General features: G+C 44.6%; 1 protein-coding gene across 1 annotated transcript in view; it reads left to right on the forward strand.

Moving 5' to 3' along the window:
• The window catches only part of LOC134355111 (zinc finger protein 541-like), a 154052-nt gene that overhangs the window by 109795 nt on the left and 21992 nt on the right, over nucleotides 1-22265 (forward strand). The window contains exons 13-14 of the mRNA XM_063064858.1: nucleotides 6371-6446; nucleotides 10716-10804. Coding sequence (XP_062920928.1) covers nucleotides 6371-6446; nucleotides 10716-10804 — 165 coding nt within the window. The remainder of the gene's footprint in view (nucleotides 1-6370; nucleotides 6447-10715; nucleotides 10805-22265) is intronic.

Raw genomic sequence — 22265 nt, forward strand, 5'->3', positions numbered from 1 at the left:
GCAGAGAGGATATTGTCAGAATGGGGAGCCTGGGACTAGCAGAGAGGATATTGTTGTGGAAATGGGGAACCAGAGACTAGCAGAGAGGATACTGTGGTAAGGATGGGGAACCAGAGACTAGCAGAGAGGATACCGTGGTAAGGATGGGGAACCTGGGACTAGCAGAGAGAATACCGTGGTAAGAATGGGGAGCCTGGGGCTCGCAGAGAGAATACCGTGGTAAGGATGGGGAACCTGGGACTGGCAGAGAGGATACCGTGGTAAGGATGGGGAACCTGGGACTAACAGAGAGAATACTGTGGTAAGAATGGGGAGCCTGGGGCTCGCAGAGAGGATATTGTCAGAATGGGGAGCCTGGGACTAGCAGAGAGAATACTGTGGTAAGGATGGGGAGCCTGGGACTAGCAGAGAGAATACCGTGGTAAGGATGGGGAACCTGGGACTGGCAGAGAGGATACCGTGGTAAGGATGGGGAACCTGGGACTGGCAGAGAGGATACCGTGGTAAGGATGGGGAACCTGGGACTAACAGAGAGAATACTGTGGTAAGAATGGGGAGCCTGGGGCTCGCAGAGAGGATATTGTCAGAATGGGGAGCCTGGGACTAGCAGAGAGAATACTGTGGTAAGGATGGGGAGCCTGGGACTAGCAGAGAGAATACCGTGGTAAGGATGGGGAACCTGGGACTGGCAGAGAGGATACCGTGGTAAGGATGGGGAACCTGGGACTGGCAGAGAGGATACCGTGGTAAGGATCGGGAACCTGGGACTGGCAGAGAGGATACCGTGGTAAGGATGGGGAACCTGGGACTGGCAGAGAGAATACTGTTGTGGAAATGGGGAACCAGAGACTAGCAGAGAGGATACCGTGGTAAGGATGGGGAGCCTGGGACTGGCAGAGAGAATACCGTGGTAAGGATGGGGAACCTGGGACTGGCAGAGAGGATACTGTGGTAAGGATGGGGAACCTGAGACTAGCAGAGAGGATACCGTGGTAAGGATGGGGAACCTGGGACTAGCAGAGAGGAGTCCATGGTCAACACAGGGAGCCTGAGACTGGTAGCGAGGTTACTGTGGTTGTCATGGGGAGTCTGGGACTAGCCAAGAGGATATGGTGGTCAGCATCGGCATGGACTCTGCTGTGCTGAAGGGCCTGGTCCATGTTGTATGTCTCTACGACATAATGCACGTAAAAGGACTTCCTGAGATCATTATCATCATCATTCTGTGCTGTGTTGTGTGACGTGGGCGATCATGGTCTTTCCGTGACCATGATTGTTCTTGGCAAATCTTTCCACAGAAGTAGTTTGCCATTGCCTCCTTCTGGGCAGTGTCTTTACAAGACGGGTGACCCCCCCCCCGTAACCATTATCAGTGCTCTTCAGAGACTGTCTGCCCCGCGTCAGTGGCCGCATAACAAGGGCTTGTGATATGCACCATCTGCTCATACGACCATCGCCACCCGCTCCTATAGCGCTTAACATGACCCTGATTGGAGGGGGTGTTGTGTGTGGGGGGGCTAAGCAGGTGCTACACCTTGCCCAAGGGTGACCTGCAGGCTCGCGGAGTGAAGGAGTGCCTTACACCTCCTTTAGTGGAGACATTCCTCCACCCTGCCATCCACCTGAGAGTATATTTATTTAAAATTTAGATGCAAGACTATCATGAAATAAATGAAGTTGAAGGCAAAAATCTGTAATGAATAAGAGATGGTAGATCCCTCTAACTTTGGGATGGGCCATTGGAATAACACTGGACAACCATTTTTTTTCAGAAGTATTGCTTCCTTAGTAATTTTGTTTGTTTATGATAGACTTATTGAAGCTGAACACAAATATAATTTCAGACTGCTTGTACCACATAGGAGTTTGGAGAAACAAGAAGTTAACTTTTATTGTATATAATGTGTTTAATTGCATAATAGTGTTGACACTTTGTAATAGTTCAACTAAGCTAAAAATTTTTTGTTGATAATTTTCATTTGTACTCAGTGTCTGAGGCTTCTCGTTTAAGTGTCAGCCAGCCTGATGATTCCAGTTACCCTGATACCATTTCTCCATGACTGCAATGTCCTGATGAAACTTTTCACCATGCTCGTCACTGACAGCGCCAAGATTTGCAGGGAAGTCTAAATGGGAATGCAGAAAATGAATCTTCAGTGACAATTTGCACTTAAAGGTTTCAGATTGCATTGTAGGCAACACCTTTAAATGACTTGAATTATGAATTGACATAACAAATATAGGTGATTTCAAAAAATGGTGCATGATAGGGAAATTTCATAGTGATTTTCATGATCAGCAGCCCAAAATTCATAAGAATCACGCAAAATTATTCAGGAAGCAAAATCCTTTTTGTCCAGTATTATTGCACCATGAGTCAGCTTCTATAAAGCTCTGGTTTGACCACACTTGGAATATTGTGTTTAGTTCTGGTCGCCTCATTAATGGAAAGATGTGGAAGCTTTAGAGAGGATGCAGAGGAGATTTACCAGGATGCTGCCTGGATTAGAGGGCATGTCTTATGAGGAAAGGTTGAGTGAGTTTGGGCTTTTCTCTTTGGAATGAAAGAGGATGAGGGATGATTCGATAGAGGTATACAAAATGACTCAAGGCATTGATTGCTCCTTTTTCCCGGGGTGGAAATGGCTAATATGAATCCCTCCATTGGTCAAGGTTGACCATGGATATTGCGCTCTATCTGTGTAGATACGCAAACCATGGCAGTACAATATGTAGAACAAGTCATTGCCCATGTAACAAGTTACCCCTCTCCGTGCATCTGATGAACCCAAAGGAATGGCAAAGACTGATACAGTTTGGCACCAGCAGTGTCAGAGGAGTTGCCAGTCAGTGTTGAACTCAAGGTAGGACTGCCTCAGGGACTCTAGCTTGAAATTTGTCCCTCAATGTTTACTCAAAGGTATTGTTGAAATTCCTAATTCATGATCATCAAACCCCCAAATCCACTCTCCCCGCACAAAGAAAAGAACAAAACCAGAACGGATACACCAACCCCCAAATCCCTCATGCTGTACAAAGAAATGAGAAAAACGGAACAGGCACATCAACCCCCAAATCTCACCTCCCGCACAAAAAAATGAACAAAAATGTAACAGACACATTGACCTTCGTATCCTCCTTCTCACAAAAAAAACAAACAAAACGGAGCAGGCACATTGACCCTCATATCCTCCTCCCCACACAAAAAAAACAAACAAAACGGAGCAGGCACATTGACCCTCATATCCTCCTCCCCACACAAAAAAAAACAAATAAAATGGAGCAGGCATATTGACCCTCATATCCTCCTCCCCACACAAAAAAAACAAACAAAATGGAACAGGCACATTGACCCTCATATCCTCCTCCCCAGACAAAAAAAACAAACAAAACGGAGCAGGCACATTGACCCTCATATCCTCCTCCCCACACAAAAAAAAACAAATAAAATGGAGCAGGCATATTGACCCTCATATCCTCCTCCCCACACAAAAAAAACAAACAAAACGGAGCAGGCACATTGACCCTCATATCCTCCTCCCCACACAAAAAAAACAAACAAAATGGAACAGGCACATTGACCCTCATATCCTCCTCCCCAGACAAAAAAAAACAAACAAAATGGAGCAGGCACATTGACCCTCATATCCTCCTCCCCACACAAAAAAAAACAAACAAAATGGAGCAGGCACATTGACCCTCATATCCTCCTCCCCACACAAAAAAAAACAAATAAAATGGAGCAGGCATATTGACCCTCATATCCTCCTCCCCACACAAAAAAAACAAACAAAATGGAACAGGCACATTGACCCTCATATCCTCCTCCCCACACAAAAAAAAACAAACAAAATGGAGCAGGCACATTGACCCTCATATCCTCCTCCCCACACAAAAAAAACAAACAAAACGGAGCAGGCACATTGACCCTCATATCCTCCTCCCCACACAAAAAAAACAAACAAAATGGAACAGGCACATTGACCCTCATATCCTCCTCCCCAGACAAAAAAAACAAACAAAACGGAGCAGGCACATTGACCCTCATATCCTCCTCCCCACACAAAAAAAAACAAATAAAATGGAGCAGGCATATTGACCCTCATATCCTCCTCCCCACACAAAAAAAACAAACAAAACGGAGCAGGCACATTGACCCTCATATCCTCCTCCCCACACAAAAAAAAACAAACAAAACGGAGCAGGCACATTGACCCTCATATCCTCCTCCCCACACAAAAAAAAACAAATAAAATGGAGCAGGCATATTGACCCTCATATCCTCCTCCCCACACAAAAAAAACAAACAAAACGGAGCAGGCACATTGACCCTCATATCCTCCTCCCCACACAAAAAAAACAAACAAAACGGAGCAGGCACATTGACCCTCATATCCTCCTCCCCACACAAAAAAAAACAAACAAAACGGAGCAGGCACATTGACCCTCATATCCTCCTCCCCACACAAAAAAAAAGAAAGATTGGGTGAGAAAAAAACAGCATATTATAAAGTATAAGACTGAAAAAAAAAGTTTATAGTCCAAGTCCACATCCAAAATGCAGTAAACCTGGGTAACACTCTCCGGGCACAGCGGCAGGCTCTCCCCTCTCCGGTGCAGAGCGATCAAGTGGCAGGCAGCCGGCACTCACCCTCCACACTCACCTTGGTGTTTCAGTCTCCCTTAATGCTTTAATCTGTGAAATAAAACATCGGTTCACACCCCATCCTGCAGCCTGCCTGCTACGAAGTTCATTCACACTGCTTCTGCCTCCCAGAATCTTCTCGGAGACTGCAGAGTGCCAAACGATCTCCAAACTGTAAATGACAGGCTCCAACAGTTCCAGAATCACACCCAAGAAGAAAAAACAAATATAAAAGGCATAAAAGAAGTGAAATATATGGTTTCATGATCTACCCAGAAGATGTCAACCGAAGGAGCGTTGTATGCAGGCGCCATCTCTCCCAAAGGCTCTCCCCACGAGTGGGTATAGCAACAAGGCAGTGGAGGTTTGAGATCAGAATTTTCCTTCTCTTAGGTGTGCTGCCAACCACAGCTGATGAGCCCCATCTGCCTGAATCAATTGGTTTCAAGGTGCCAGTAACCTGCCTTTACCTGTCAGTAGAAACAGTTCTGCCGAGCTTGGTAGCTAAGCCACACGTAAAGCCCAGGAGCCGGACTTGGTTGTCAGAGGCTATTTGAAGCACATGCCTTTGGGAGCATTAAATAGAGAGTGGGAGCTTGTCCCCATTACTACCCCTGGCTACAACAACCTTCAAGAACAGGTTTATATGCGAGCACATAAGGTTATTGAAGAAAGTGTAAGGAGGTAGATTTTTTAAAAAACACAAAGACATGGAATGCGCTCTCAGTGGAACCGGTAGAGGCAAATACATTAGAACAGGAATTCACAGCATTTTTTATGTCATGGACTCCCTACCATTAATCGAGGGGTCTATGGATCCCAGGTGAGGAACCCCTGCATTAGAGAGATTTAAAAGACTCACAGGTGGGCATATGGATAAAAGGAAGGTTAAGATTGAACTTACTTACTTTCCATTACCCGGCTGGAGTTTATGGCAGCAATGAAGGTTCTCCATCTCTGGTGGTGTTCAGAGCTTCCTTCACCATGTCAGTAGCTTCCTCTCGGTTTTCACTACTGTCAGTCATACAAGTCCGAGGTGGAGACTCAGGAAAACCATCACACTCAGATGTAGAAGGATTCTTCATTGCTGTTTCTGTAACAAATTTGTTTGACCAGTCAGGGTTGTTAGCCCTGAGCTGAACCCCCAACCCCGGACGACCAGTGGACTATTTATTCATTTCCATAGAGGCTGCAGGACCTGTTGAGTTTCTTCAGCATTTTGTGTATGTTGTGTCTTCCACCCTCTACCCACCACCTGGTTTGGCATGAGTGACCCTACCAAGAGCCAAAGCATAAAGCATTGACTCCAGCCAGTATAGCTCTCTGGGTCATTGAGGTACACAAACCTACAAACCAGACATTATGGTTATCTTGGAAGATACTGGCCTTAGAATGGAACATCATTGTGGGCTGAAAGTCCTCTTCTGTGCTATGAGTCACAATCATACCCTAACTAATTTCTAACTCAGCATGCTTCAGGAGCAAGTCCCAGCTCCCTTCTGATGGCTACAACCCGTTTTTGCTCAGGAGAGTGAATGGACATAGCACGATTACTGCTTTGAAATGGCCTGGTATTATTTCTAAAGAGGCCTGAGTCATTTGAAGCAGATTCCTTCATCTGATACTTTCATGGTGGACTTAACCTTTTCAAAATAATTAATGGAGTAATTGGTATTACATGAATTAATACACCACACTTTCCGACTTCACGTTACTTTCTTGCAGGCTGCTCTGGATATGTTGCTAATGAAGGATGCCAGGAGGGATCCTACACATCCTCTGGGAAATTACCACTATACAGGTAAAATCACAATGACAAAAGTTTTAGCGCTAAAGTGGTCCACTGCTCCAGTGCTGATACAAAGAGGGTCATATACTTTGATAATATATATTTTTTATTTTATTGAGATACAGCGCAGAATAGGTCCTTCTGGCCCAGCAATCCCCCAATTTAACCCTAGCCTAATCATGGGACAGTTTACAATGACCAATTAACTTACCAACCAGTTGGTCTTTGGACTGTGAGAGGAAACTGGAGCACCCGGAGAAAACTCACATGGTCACGTAAAACTCCTTACAGGCTGTGGTGGGAATCGAACTCTGTACTGTAAGGCATTGTGCTAACCACTACGCTCCATGCCACCCCTATTTAATATCTAAAAAAAACTCTGGGAATTTAATTTGTTATGAGTCAGAGGTAGTAAGAGAAAAGCCTTCAACCTTCTGCTGAAAATAATTGATATTTTACTGAGGGACTGTTGGGAAGGTATAAGCATAAGCTGTGGTCCTTGTGCCAGAAGTGCCCTGTGGTTTCCCTTGGCCTAGTTCTTTGAAGGGAGGCTCTGCATTTGTACTGCATACAGAACCTGAGGTATCATAGTGCACAGACTCTCTGGGTCTGTCCCCTGCAACCATCCACCCCATGAAGGGTGTAGAGAAAAGGTTGGGAAGAGGATAGGAGATGGCAAGCGTTTGCTGATCAATAGTAAGGATTTTTTAAAAAAAGTAACCTACCTAGAAGAGCACAGATTTTTGTTCACTCTTTGACAGTAAACTCATTTGGTCAGACCAAATTTACTGAGTCAGAGAAGATCTCACCCCTTGGGTAACACTTCACCTACAAAATCTGCTGAGGTCATCTATTGTGTCCAATGTGCCTACTCTACATTGGTGAGACCCATTGTAAATTGGGGGACTGCTTCATCTATCACCTCCTCCAAAAGCGGAACTTCCCAGTGGCCAAACCTTTTAATTTCCGTCCCCTTTCCAGTTATGACATGTTTGTCCACGGCCTTTACTTGTGCCAGGATGGGGCCACCCTCGGGGTGGAGAAGCAACACCTTTTATTGAGGGCATGAATATCAATTTTTCCTTCCGATAAATAAAAATTCCCTCCCCTTCCCCCTTTCTATATTCCCTACTCTGTCCTCTTACCTCTTCTCACCTACCTATCACCTCCCTCTGGGTCCACTCCTCCGCTCCTTTCTCCTTTTTCCTGTTGTCCACTCTCCTCTCCTATCAGATTCCTTCTTCAGCCCTTTACCTTTCCCGCCCACCTGGCTTCATCTATCACCTTCTAACTATCCTCCTTCCCCTGGCCCCACATTTTTTTATTCTGGGGTCTTCCCCCTTCCTTCTCAGTCCTGAAGAAGGGTCTCAACCTGAAACGCTGACTGTTTATTCTGGGGTCTTCCCCCTTCCTTTCTCAGTCCTGAAGAAAGGTCTCAACCTGAAACGCTGACTGTTTATTCATTTCCATAGAGGCTGCTGGACCTGCTGAGTTCCTCCAGCATTTTATGTGTGTTGTCTTGGGATTGGGTCCTGTTTAAATGTCACTAAGAGTCTGTTTTTTTTTTGTATTTTGAAGGAGACAGTATGGTAACAGGCCCCTCCAGCCCAACGAGCTGTAAGAGTAAATTCTGTAAGTGAATGTTGTACATGGGTTTAGTGCAGAATCTTGGCCACCACCCCCCCCCATACGCTAAAATGAAGTGTTGACAACTGTCTTAGCAACTGTTCTACTCAGCCATGACAAACCAGTGAACAAAGACACCATGCACATCCTCTTTCTGGTAGATCTTCCACACTGCTTCTGATAAAAGTTTAATAGTGGATCAGAAAGGATGGGCTTTTTATCAAACTATGTGCAAGAACTCAAAAGGAAGAAACAGAGGAAAGGTGCACGTAAGGAATGCGCTGTGGAAGAGCCTGGTAGCTCATTCAGTAAAGCATAAGACTTTTAATCTGCCGATTTGGAATTTGAGGATTAATTTTCTTATGGTCTTTTCTGGAGTTGAAAAGTTTTTGATTAGTCGTCATCATCATCATTATGTGCCATGTCATTTGACATTGACGATCATGGTCTCATGACCATGATTGTTATTGACAAATTTTTCTACAGAAGTGGTTTGCCATTGCCTTCTTCTGGGCAGTGTCTTCACAAGATGAGTGATTCCCCCCCCCCCACCTAACCATCATCAATCCTCTTCAGATATTGTCTGCTTGGCATCAGCGGTCATATAACCAGGACTTGTGATGTGCACCAGCTGCTTATATGACCATCCCCACATTCTCCCATAGCTTCACGTGACTCTGATCAGTGGGGGGGGGAGGGGGGGGTGCTAAGCAGATGCTACACCTTGCCCAAGGATAACCTGCAGGCTAGTGGAGGGAAGGAGTGCTTTACACATGCTTCGGTAGAGATATATCTCCACCCCGCCACTTGATTAAGTATGGGCGTCAATGGTTATGGGGTAGGGCCACCATTGTAGCATGGCAGCGTGACGTTATTACAACTCAGGGCGTCAGAGTTCAATGTAAAGTTTGTATGTTCTTCTCATCACTGTATAGGTCTCCTCTGGGTGTTCCAGTTTCCTCCCACAGTACAAAGACATGTGGGTTAGTAAGTTAATTGGTCATTGTAAATTGTCCCATGATTAGGCTAGGGTTAAATCAGTGGGTTGATGGGCTGGAATGGCCTGTTCCCACGCCATACCTCTAAATGAACAAATAAGATGGGGTTGAGAGGGATAATGGTATGATGAGGGCTGTGATGGAATGACAGAGCAGACTCGATGGACTGAATGGCCTAATTCTGCTCCTATGCCATACAGTAGTAGCAAAGTGAATCAGTTTGAGTGAGATTTTATGAGCACCTCAGATAGACTGATGATGCCAGTTCTCATAACAGTATGCAATAATTTATCCAGTATTCTAAAGGGGCGTGCACAAGAGGCAGCAGTCCAGTTCCACATGGCTATGGGGAGAAGACAGCACAACGGGGTCGAGAAAAGTATATACAGCCCATTACGCCACTGGCATTTAGGACAGTAATGAAGGTCCTCTGTCTCTGGCGGTGTTCAGGGCTTCCTTCATTGTGTCAGTAGCTTCCCCTTGGTTTTCACTACTGTCAGTCACTTAAGTCCCGGGTGAAGACTCTAGAATACCATTGCACTCAGATGTAGAAGGACTTTTCATTGCTGTTTCCATAACAGTTTTGCTTTACCAGTCAGGGTTGTTAGCCCTGTGCTGAACCTCCGGACCTGAAGGACTGGTGGACCACTCTTAGTCTGGCCTCCATCCTTTGACCTGTTTGGCATGGGTGACCCTACTAAGAACCAAAGCACAAAGCCCTGACTCCAGCCAACATAGCTCCCCATGTCATTGAGACACACTAGCCTCCAAACTATGACAAGGTTGTGGTCCTCTTGGAGGAATGGGGTTCAGAGTGAAAATAAATCGGCCATAAATGGTAAGACTCTTGGCAGTGTAGAGGATCAGAGGGATCTTGGGGTCTGAGTCCATAGGACACTCAAAGCTGCTGCGCAGGTTGACTCATTGAGTTTAAGAGCCGAGAGGTAATGTTACAGCTATATAAGATCCTTGTCAGAATCCACTTAAAGTGGTTCAGTTCTGGTCATCTCACTACAAGAAGGATGTGGAAGCTATAGAAAGGGTGCAGAGGAGATTTACAAGGATGTTGCCTGGATTGGGGAGCATGCCTTATGAGAATAGGTTGAGTGAACTCAGCCTTTTTTCCTTGGAGCAACGGAGGATGAGAGGTGACCTGATAGAGGTGTATAAGATGATAAGAGGCATTGATCGTGTGGATAGTCAGAGGCTTTTTTCCAGGGCTGAAATGGCGAAAACAAGGAGATACAGTTTTAAGGTGGTTGGAAGTAGGTACAAAGGATATGTCGGGGTTAAGTTTTTTACGCAGAGAATAGTGAGATGTGTGGAATGGGCTGCCAGTAACAGTGGTGGAGGCGGATATGATAGGGTCTTTTAAGAGACTCCTGGATAGGTACATGGAGCTTAGAAAAATAGAGGGCTGTGGGTAATCCTAGGTAATTTCTAAAGTAAGTACATGTTCGGCACAGCTTTGTGCGCCGAAGGGCTTGTATTGTGCTGTAGGCTTTCTAAGTTTCTATAATCGAATGGTGGAGCAGGCTTGATAGGCTGAATGCCCAATTTTGCTCCTATGTCTTAAAGTCTTCACACCTGTTGCAGACTAGTTGTACATATAATTCTTGTGATGTTGTGAGTTTTTCAGCATGCATTTTCAATCTAGGGACTGAGAAGTGGACTGCAGCAGAGAAAAAGATGTTCAATAAAGCAATTTGCCTTCATAGGAAGGACTTCTTCCTGATGCAGAAGATGGTAAGTGATAGGTAGCAGGTCCACGATTAAAAAGTTAAAAATTCTGTAACTTTGGCCAAAATAAGTGCTGTGTATAGTATTCTGAATCAGGTTTATGTTCACTGACATACATCATGCAATTTGGAATTTGTAGCTGCAGTACCGTGCAAGAAAAGGTTAAAATTCATTTATTATCCAAGTGTACAACTCTGAAATTCTTCTCCAAATAGCTACAAAACCAAGAAATGAACGGCAGCACAATCATCAACCCCCAGATCACTTCTCTCCGCACAAAGAACGAACAAAAACGAAATAGGCATATCGACCTCCACATCCCCCTCCCTCACACCCAAAAAAACTGGGAAGGATTGGACAAAAAAACACGTAATATAATAACTATAAGTCTGAGAAAAAAGTTTATGGTCCAAGTCCATGTCCAAAATGCAGAAAACTTGGATAACATTCTCCGGACACAGTGGCAGGCCTTTCCCTGTCCATAGCAGAGTGATCCCATCAGCAATCAAAAGGCTGTCTCCCCTCTCCATAGCAGAGCAATCCCATCAACGATGAACAGGCAGTCTCCCCTCTCCATAACGGAGCATTTCATCAGTGTTGAAAAGGTTTGGCTTATTGTTTTCTCTGCACAGTGACATCCCAGCACTGCAGTACTCCCTGAGTAATTCCTGGGCAGAGAGCAGCCTGTCATAGATCTGGCTCCATTTTTATTCCTCTCCTTGTTTTTCATTATCCTCAATTGTGATCAGTACTGAATACACTGGCAACAAATTTTTTCCAAAGTGTTCCTTCCTCAGAATTTTTTTGTTTATAATAGACCACTTGAAGCTGAACACAAACATAATTTCAGACTACTTGTATCACATAAGAATTTGGAGAAACAAGAAATTAACTTTTATTGAATATAGAAGAGAGTCAGAATCAGGTTTTTTATCACCGGCATGTGACATGAAATTTGTTAACTTAGCAGCAGCAGTTCAGTGCGATACATAATCCAGCAGAGAGAGAGAGAAAAAAAAAACATAAAACATAATAATAAAGAAACAAGTAAATCAATTACATGTATTGAATAAATTTTTTTAAATGTGCAAGAAACAGAAATATTGTATATTTTAAAAAAAGTGAGGTGGTGTCCAAAGCTTCAATGTCCATTTAGGAATTGGAAGAAGCTGTTCCTGAATCGCTAAGTGTGTGCCTTCAGGCTTCTGTATCTTCTAGCTGATGGTAATAGTGAGAAAAGGGTATATCCTGGGTGCTGGACGTCAATAATGGACGCTGCCTTTCTGAGACACTGCTCCCTAAAGATGTCCTGGGTATTCTGTAGGCTAGTGCCCAAGATGGAGCTGACTAGATTTACAACCTTCTGCAGCTTCTTTTGGTCCTGTGCAGTAGCCCCTCCATACCAGACAGTGATGCCGCCTGTCAGAATGCTCTCCACGATACAACTATAGAAGTTTTTGAGTGTATTTAATTGCATAACAGTGCTGACGCTTTGCAGTAGTTCAACTAAGCTAAAAATGTTTTGTTGATGATTTTCATTTGTTCTCTGTCTGGGGCTTCTCTCTTAAGTGTCCAACAATAATCAGCCAGCATTGATGGATTCCATTTGCCCTGACACCGTTTCTCCATGACCGCGATATCTTGGTGAAATCTTTCACCATACTTGTCACTGACAGCACCAAAATTTGTAGGGAAGAAGTCTAAATGGGAGTGTAGAAAATGAATCTTTAGTGACATGTTGCACTTCATGGTTTTTTATGCTTGAAACATGTTGTCAACCTGCTCCATGTAGTTTGATGTTCTGTAGTTGCCAAGAAAACTTTCAACAACATCCTTGAATGCCTTCCATACAATTTTCTCTGGTCCCATGAGAAGTTCTTTGAATTGCCTGTCATTGATGACCTGTTTGATTTGTGAACCAACAGAAACACCTTCCTTAATCTTGGCATCAGTTATTCTGACTTGAATTATGAATTGAAATAACAAATATAGGTGATTTTTAATAAAAATGGTGCGTGATAGGGAAATTTCATGGTGATTTTCATGATCAGCAGCACAAAAATCCATGATACACACAAAAGTATTCAGGAAGCAAAATATTTGTTGATCAGTGTTATCAAAGTAATTTAAATATGGTCCTTCTGAATTCACATTGGTAATAAATCAGATTAGTGGTGCTGGGCAGATGGAAAATTGGGTGGAGTTTAATGGATGGAATTTAATTCCAATAAGTGTGAGGCGGTGCCTTTTAGGAATTTCGATAGGGGTAGGACATTTACAGTAAATGGTAGGAATGCTAATGAACAGAGGCCCATGGTTCCCTTAAAGTGGTAGCACAGATCAATAGGGTGCTGAAGAAGGCATATGGCATTTTTATCTTCCTAGGTTAGGGTTAGAAAAGTTTTGATCGGGGTGGACGGGCTCTGCAGCCTGCAGTCAACAAATGACAGCGCGAGATTGAGCTGGACTGTTTCGATAACTCTGCAGTTTGATGTTTTACATTCTGTGTTTTTTCATCTTTTTTTGCCTTTTGCACTGTTTTTGCACATTGGGGGTTTGATGTTTTCCTTTGAACAGGTTCCATGGTCTTCTTTGTTTCCTGGCTGTCTGTGGAAAGACCAATGTCAGGGTTGTATACTATACACGTACTTTGATAATAAATGTACATTGACTTTGACACTTGGATCACAGTGTAAGTTCTGGCCGCGCACAGGGGAAGGACATGAGTGCACTGGGCACTGGAGAGGGTGGAGAGGAGATTCTCTCTGATAAAAGCTGGGACACAAATTCACTAATTAGACCACACTTGGAGTACTGTTTACAGCTCTGGTCAGTACACAGTGGGAAGGATGTGAGTGTGTTTGAGAGAAAGGAGAGGAGATTCACTCACAAGGGTTTCCAACATTTTTAATTCTATGAACCCCTACCATTAACCGAGGGGTCTGTGGACCCCATGTTGGGAATCCCAGCACGAGAGTCTTGCCTGATTTGGGGGTCTAGCTGTGGGAAAGATTGAATTAAAGATAAGTTTTGTTTGTCTTATCAACATCAAATTAGGCTGGGTTTGTATTTTCTGGAGTGGTGGTGGGGTTGGTGTTCCCTATTACAGGCATGCAGAATTATAGGAGGCACTGATAGAGTAGATCAGAATCTTTTCCCCATGTTACATGGTAGAGGCATCAAAAACACAAGAGCATGGGTTAATGTGAGAAGGGGATCTGAGGAGAAAGGTTTTTTTATACACTAAAAGTGGTTGATAGTAGGAACTTGAAGCCATAAGAGATGGTGGAGACAGAGGCAGTTACTATGTTTAAGCCACGTTTAGACAGGTACTTAGGCATAGAGCGGTGGTTCCCAACCTGGTGTTCACGGACTCCTTGCTTAATGGTATTGGTCCATGGCATTAAAAGAATGTTGGGAATGCCGAACATTGAAGGATATGGCCCTAGTGTGGGATAGAAACATAGAAAATAGGTGCAGGAGTAGGCCATTCGGCCCTTCGAGCCTGCATCGCCATTCAGTATGATCATGGCTGATCATCCAACTCAGAACCCTGTACCAGCCTTCCCTCCATACCCCCGATCCCTTTAGCCACAAGGGCCATGTCTAACTCCCTCTTAAATATAACCAATGAATTGGCCTCAACTGTTTCCTGTGGCAGAGAATTCCACAGATTCACCACTCTCTGTGTGAAAAATGAGATACTGTGTGGATAATGAGATTATTATAGATGGGTGGAAAGGTGAAGATTGACATGGTGGGCTGGAGGGCCGATTTATGTGTCCTCCGACTGTGCTGATCCTATCAATATTGACAAGATGAAAACCTCATGCCTAGGAGAGAGAATCTTCTCTGATTGATGAACACTAACAGTCCCTGCTGGCCCCACCACTAGTTTATTAAATTGCTAGTGTGAATTCTGTCTAGAACAGGATGCTGCAATCTAAAGTTTGCCTGGAAATTTGTTCCCAGAGAATACATAATAGAGCAGCACTGTGTTGTGCCTCTGAAATTCATTTCATTAGCATTATGTTTAGACACTGGATGGGTCAGATGGCACATTCTATGGGTGACAGTTATACTCAAAGCAGAGAGAGTGTGTCTTTGGCCACGAGCGCTATTCGGGCTGTGCTTCGCAATTATTCTTTCACTGGAAGCCCATAAAACTGAGAACATGCAACATGCATCTGTGTAAGATTTATCTATTTAGCGATATAGTGCAGAGTAGTCCCTTCTGGACCTTTGAGCCATGCTGCTCCAGCAATCCCCAACAAGCTCAATTAATCCTAAGCTAATCACAGGACAATTTACAATGACCAAATAACCTACCGGGTAGCTCCTTGGACTGTGGGAGGGAAACCGGAGCACCCAGGGAAAACCCATGCATTCCACGGGGAGGACAACCAGGCTCCTACACAATGGCGTGGGAATTGAACTCTGAACTCTAGATTGCCTCAAGTTAAAATAGCATTGCACTACACTCCCAGTGCAAGTCAACAGAGACTGCAAACCTGGAACAAAAACAGAACTCTGGAAGAACACTACGTCAAATAGCATCAAATAGAAGGCAAAATGTGTCAGTTAATGTTTCAGGTTGAGACCTTTCATCAGAAAGTGGGGCGGCGTGGTAGCGTAGCCATTAGCACAATGCTTAACAGTACAGAAAACAGGTTCAGTTCCTGCTGCTGCCTTCTCCCCATGACCGCATAGGTTCCCTCCGGGTGCTGTGGGTTCCTCCCTCAGTCCAAAGACGTACTGGTTGGTAGGTTAATTGGTCATTGTAAATCGTCCCATGATTAAGCTAGGATTAAATCGGGGAATTGCTGGACTCAAAGGGCTGGAAGGGCCCTGTTCCACACTGTATCTCCATAAATAAATAAATATATACAGTGCGAACATATGTACCAAGGTGCAACAAGAAAGATTACAGAGCCTCATCAGACCAACAACTAAAGTGACTGCCTTCCCAAGTAAGGAAACTTATCCCGAGAATTTTGCCTTTGAGCCGTTTGTGGGAAGGAAAGTTTTGCATTTTATTTCAAAATCAGGTTTTGTTATCTCCAGCATGTGTCGTGAAATTAACTTTCTTACTGAGGAAGACAGTCACGTTAGTTGTTGGTCTGATGCGGCTCTCTCAGTTTACTGAGAATTGCCTTCATGTTAAGATGTGATTTACTGCTACCACCTAGTGCCCAAAGGGAGTAGCACTGAAGTGATGGGAACACAAGAGATTCTGCAGATACTGGAAATCCAGAGTAACACACACAGCATTTTTTGAAGTGATGGGAGTATCAGGAACTTACAGAGTGACTACATCTGTGAAATGTTGGGCTTGGAAGTATTGATAGTCTGCACACAAAACAGATTCAGATGTCATTTGGATTGCTGTATTCTTCCAATATGCCAGCTTTCTCATTCCAAGGGGTAGCGGGTTCTTAAATAAACTTTATTTCCTGACCTCTTTCCAATAACTGAAAGTTCCTGAATGAATCAGAATTGGGTTTACTATCAGTAATATATGTTGTGTTGTTTTGTGCAGCAGTACAAGACATTAAAAAGTCACAAAAATAAATAAGTAAATAGTACTTTACTTACTCGGGCCCTTATCTCCCCGAGGAGCACAGGCCATCAATGACCTCCCGTCTCCATCATGCTCAGGTCGATGGTATGGTTAGAGTTCTTCATCAAACTTCTGCCATCTATTGTATCCACTGTACAGGAGATTAGCCTCTACGGCTTCACCAGAGCCCTGGTGGCCAGCCTTGCCTGTTTCCACCTTTCATGACATTGAGTGGTGTCAGGTTGGACTTTAAGAGGCTTAATACTGCAAAAGAGGAATTGCAAGGTAGTGTTCATGGATTCATGGACCGTTCAGAAATCTGATGGCAGAGGGGAAGATAATGATCCTAAAACATTGAGTGTGTGTCTTCAGGCTCCTGTATCTCTTCCCTGATGGTAGTAGTAAGAAGAGAGCATGCCCTGGATGGTGAAGGTCGTCTATGAAGGATGTTGCCTTCTTGAAGCATCCATATTGGTGGGAAGGGTAGTGCTGTGATGGAGATAGCTGAGTCTACAACCTCCTGCAGCTTTTCCAATGCCTTGCTTTGGAGCCTCAGTACCAGGTTTAATGTAACCAGTCAGAATGCTCTCTACCATACATCCATACAAATTTGTTAAGAGTCTTTGATAACGTACCAAATCTCCTCAAACTCCTAATCAAGTACAGTTGTGGCCTTTTTCGTGATTGCTTCAATGTGTTGGGCCCAGGATAGATCCTCTGAGGTGTTGATGCCCGGGAACTTAAAGCTGCGCACCCTGACCTCCCCTTCCTGAAGTCCAGAGTCAGTTCCTTGGTCTTGCTAACATTGAGTGTAAGGTTGTTGTTGTGACACCACTCAACCAGGTGATCTGTCTCAGTCCTGAAAGCATCTTCATCACCATCTGAGATTTTGCCAACAACTGGTGAATTTATTGATGCGTCTTTGAGCTGTCTAGCCACATAGTCATGAGCGTAGAGAGTGGTGCAGTGGACTAAGAACATGTCCTTGAGGTGCACTTGTATTGATTGTCAGCGAGGAGATGCTATCACCATATGTACTTACTGACAGTGGGATCCCGATGTTGAAGTCAAGTATCCAGTTGTAGACGGAGGTACAGAGGCCCAGGTTTTGAAGCTTATCGATTATTATTGAGAGGATGATGGTGTTGAACACTGAGCTGTAATTGGTATCGCTGTTGTGTAGGTGGCCCAGAGCCAAGTGGAGTGCCAGTCAAAGTACATGCTCTAATTGTAACAGGGTCCTGACAGAGATCACAGTCACCAGACACTGAGGATTCCCACAGAGAGAATTGTGTTATTCTTCCTTTCAGAGTGTGCATAAAAGGTGTAGAGCTCATCGGAGACTGAAGTATCACAATCATTTATGTTGTTAGGTCTTACCTTATAGGAAATAATGACAAACAAACCCTGCTGCAGCCATTGTACATCCATTGTATCTTTAACTTCACCTGGAATTGTCTTTTCGCTCTTACCTTAGCCTTTCATAGGTCGTATGCAGCGTTGTTCTGGTTCTGGATCACCATCTTGAACCCACAGGCTCACCCTCAGCATACTGTTTATCCACAGCTTCTGATTTGGGTTTGTCCAGTATGTTCTCCAAAGTGCACACTTATCCACACAGGTCTTGAGAAATTCAGTGACGACTGCAGCATATACATTCCAATCTAAAGATGAATCCTAAAATATGGTCCACTCCACTGATTCAAAGCAGTCCTGTAAGCATCCCTTCACCTCTCTTGACTATACATTCGCAGTCCCTCGCCACAGTCCTTAATCTCTACCTCTCTGTCAGGAGTAGAAGTTCAAGGGGGTCTATGAGTCCGTAACCACAAAATACTCTGCAGATGCTGGGGTCAAAGCAACACTCACAACACGCTGGAGGAACTCAGCAGGTCGGGCAGCATCCGTGGAAACGATCAGTCAACATTTCGGGCTGGAACCCTTTGTCAGGACTGAAGAGGGAAGGGGCAGAGGCCCTATAAAGAGGGTGGGAAGGAGAAAGCTGGTAGGTTCCAGGTGAAAAACCAGTAAGGGGAAAGATAAAGGGGTGGGGGAGGGGAAGCAGGGAGGTGACTGATCATTTCCACGGATGCTGCCCGACCTGCTGAGTTCCTCCCACGTGTTGTGAGTGTCTATGAGTCCGTGATCTGCAACTGCACTCAAGTTGCGTTTCTTCACTGGGTTCCTGCTCTCGGAGCTCGCTGATATCTCCAGGAGATATGGGATCTCCTGGAAAATGGGCGCTTCAGGGTGATCTCTCTCCCTCTCCCTGGTTAGTGTGAGAGAGAGCCTTTGGCATGCCGAACTGTTGGGTGAACAGTGGTATTTGATGGTGCTAGATCATGGTCTCTTTGAGGGCTTTGCTGTTGCTTGCTTGCCAGGTGGTGGTGGAGGGTTGATGTTTTGCTGCTGCTTGTGCCTGGGAGGGAGTATTTGGGGTTCTAACATTTTCTTGTCATTCATTCCTTGGGGGTTGTTCCTTCTGTTTCATGGATGTCTGTAAAGAACAAGAATTACAGGTTGTATACTGTATACATTTTCTGAAATGAAATGGAACATTGAGGTGATTAGATTTGCCAAAGTGCCAAAGGATGGCATGTCACGCATTCTTGATGGTGGAATAACAGTGGTCAAGTGTGTTGGCTCTCCTGGTTCCACAAGTGATATGTTGGTGGTGGTTGGTTAGAGACTTCCTCAAGCTGACCTGGTTGAAATTCCCCGCAATGATAGGGAAAGCATCGGAGTGCACTGACACACGACTGCTAATCACAGAGCTGAGCTCCTCCAGCGCCAGCCTGACATTGACCAGGAGGATGGCTGAATAGAATAGACAACTCTTGACTGCCAGATGTTTGAGGTCGGGGGAGCAGGACTGTGTACCACAATGAGTTCATCATGAAGCAAATGCAGGCGCATCTGTGTTTGCCCAACTCTGTAGTCTGGTCCATGTGCTGGATGGTGAAGCACTTGGGCTGGAGTGCCATGTCAAGATGGAGTCAATAAGTGTAACTGCCCCAGTTTCTGTGACTAGAGTGTCCACAGTGTGCCAAGAGGTACAGATGCAGGGCAGAGAGCATTCTGACTGGTTGCATCACCACTCAGTATGGGGAATGCAATGTACAGGATGGATAAAAGCTCCGGAGGGTTATAGACTCAGCCATCAGAGGCACTAGCCTTCCCTCCCCACCATGAAGGACATCTTCAAGAGGAGGTGCCTCAGGGTGGCAGCCATCAGTAATGACCTTTGACCTCTGCTCTTACTGCCATCAGGGAGGATGTATGGGAGCATGACGATGCACTGATTTAGAGGGCATGTGATATCATGAGAGGCAAGATAAAACTTAGTTGTTTTCACTGGAGTGCCAGAGGCTGAAGGGAGATCTGATAGAGATTTACAAGATTGTGAGAGGCATAGATAGAGCAGACAGGGAGTATCTGTTTCGCAAAGTAAAAATGTCTAATACCAGAGGACATGCATTGACAGTAGATGGGGTAGGTTCAAAGAGAATGTGAGGGGCAAGTTTTTTTTACTCAGAGAGTGGTGGATGCCTGGAATGTGCTGCCTGGTATGATGGTAGAGGCAAATACATTAGAGGCTTTCTGGAGAGATTTGATAGGCACATTGATGTAAGAAAGATGGAGGGTTATGGACATTGTGTAGGTAGGAGAGAATAGTCTTTGGGTGTTTTGATTTGTGTTTTTTTAGTTGGCTTGGCACAACATTGTTGGCTGAATAGCTGTTCCTGTGCTGTACTGTTCTATGTTCTGGTTCATGAACACTATTTTTGTTCTTTTTTCATTACTTAGAGACTGTTGTGCGTGAAAACCCCCATAGATCAGCAGTTTCTGAGATACTGAATCCACTCAACCTGGCCCAAACGATCATTCCATGGTCAAAGTCACAGATCACATTTCTTCCCCATTCTGATGTTTGGTCTGAAAAACCACTGAAACTCTTGACAATGTCTGCATGCTTTTATGCATTGAGTTGCTGCCATATGATTGGCTGATTAGATATTTGTGTGAATGGGCATCTCATAAAGTGGCCACAGAGTGTACAGACTTATGTAAAATCACGAGGGGTGAAAGAACACTGTCCTTTTCCCCAGGCTGCAAGTCAAAGACTGAAGGGCAAAACTTTAAGGTGGGGTGGGAGGTTGAGGAATGTTTTCATCTGGAGTGTACCCACAGATGGAATGAGGTTAAGGGAGTTGAGAGAGGCTGAGGGGGGTATATTAGCAACATTTAAAAGAGACTTCAACATACACATGGATAGGAAAGGCTTAGAGCGATACAGGTCAAATATTGGCAAATACGACAGGCTTGGGTCGGCATGGAGCAGAAGGGCTGAAGGGCCTTTATCTCTGGTGTGTGACACACAAAATGCTGGAGGAACTCAGCAGGTCAGACAGCATCTACGGAACTGAACAAGCAGAAGAGATTCTGTAGATGCTGGAAATCCAGAGCAACACACACAAAAGTCAAGAGGTGATGTTGCAACTTTATAAAACTCTGGTTAGGCCGCATCTGCAGTATTGTGTATAGTTCTGGCTGCCCCACTATAGGAAGGATATTGAGACTTTGGAGATGGTGCAGAAGAGGTTTACCAGGATACTGCCTAGTTTAGAGGGCATGTGCTATCACAAGAGGCTCTGTTTTTTTCTCTGGAGTGCTAGAAGCTGAGGGAGATCTGATAGAGGTTAGAGGTTTATAGGATTATGAGAGGCAGAGATAGAGTGGACAGGGAGTATCTGTTTCCCAGGGTTGAAATGTCTGTTACCAGAAGGCATGCATTGAAGGTGGGGGGGGGGGGGTAGGTTCGAGGGGGATGTGAGGGGTAAGTGTTTTTACTCGGAGTGGTGGATGCTGCATTGTGCTGCCTGGTATGGTGGTAGAGGCTTTTACAAGACATTTGGATGTAAGGAAGATGGAGGGATTAGTGTTTGGGTGTTTTTGATTTGTTTTTTAGCTGGTTCGGCACAACATTGTTCATATGCTGTACTGTACTATGTTCTATGTTAATGACTGTTTTGGGAACAGCGTCTTCCTTTCTGTCACCAGATTTCTAAATGATCCACGAACACTGCCCCACTATTTTCCTCTCCTTTTTATTTATATTTCTGACTGTAACCTTCAGTAAACTTTTATGTATTGCACTGTACTGCTAATACAAAACAACAACAAATAATAATATCATTCTGATTCTGAAATACAGAACCTCCCTCCCTGCAAGTGGCCACGGCCAAAGTGCTACACCTGCTCATTCACCTCCATTCAGGCCCTTCCGGGTGGGCTCCCAGTGCGGCCTCCTCTACATTGCTGAGGCCCATCGTAAATTGGAGACTGCTTCATCGTGCACCTCCACTTCTTCCGTCATAAGTGGAACTTCCCAGTGGCCAAACATTTTAATTCTGATTCCCATTCCCGTTCTGACATGTCAGTCCATGGCCTCTTGTGCCAAGACAAGGCCTCCCTCAGGACGAGGAGCAACACCATATATTTTGTCTGAGTAGCTTTCAACCTGATGGCATGAATATTGATTTTTTTCCTTCCGCTAACTAAATTTCTCCTCCCTCACTCCTCTCTATTCCCCACTCTGGACTTTTACCTTTTCTCACATACAAATCACTTCCCCCTGTGCCCCTTCTCCTTCCCTTTCTCCTATGGTCCATTCTCCTCTCCTATCAGATTCCTTCCTCTCCAGCCCTTGATCTTTCCCACCCATCTGGCTTCACCTATCATATTCTGGCTAGCTTCACTCCACTCCATCTTTATTCAGGCATCTTCCCCCTTCCTTCTCAGTCCTGAGGAAAAGTCTCGGCCTGAATCATCGACTGTTTATTTCTTTCCATTGATGCTGCCTGACCTGTCTGTGCTGTTTTAATTCTGCATCTAACAATTTTGAAA

The sequence above is a fragment of the Mobula hypostoma genome, chromosome 12 (assembly GCF_963921235.1).
Source record: "Mobula hypostoma chromosome 12, sMobHyp1.1, whole genome shotgun sequence".
Taxonomy (NCBI): domain Eukaryota; kingdom Metazoa; phylum Chordata; class Chondrichthyes; order Myliobatiformes; family Myliobatidae; genus Mobula; species Mobula hypostoma.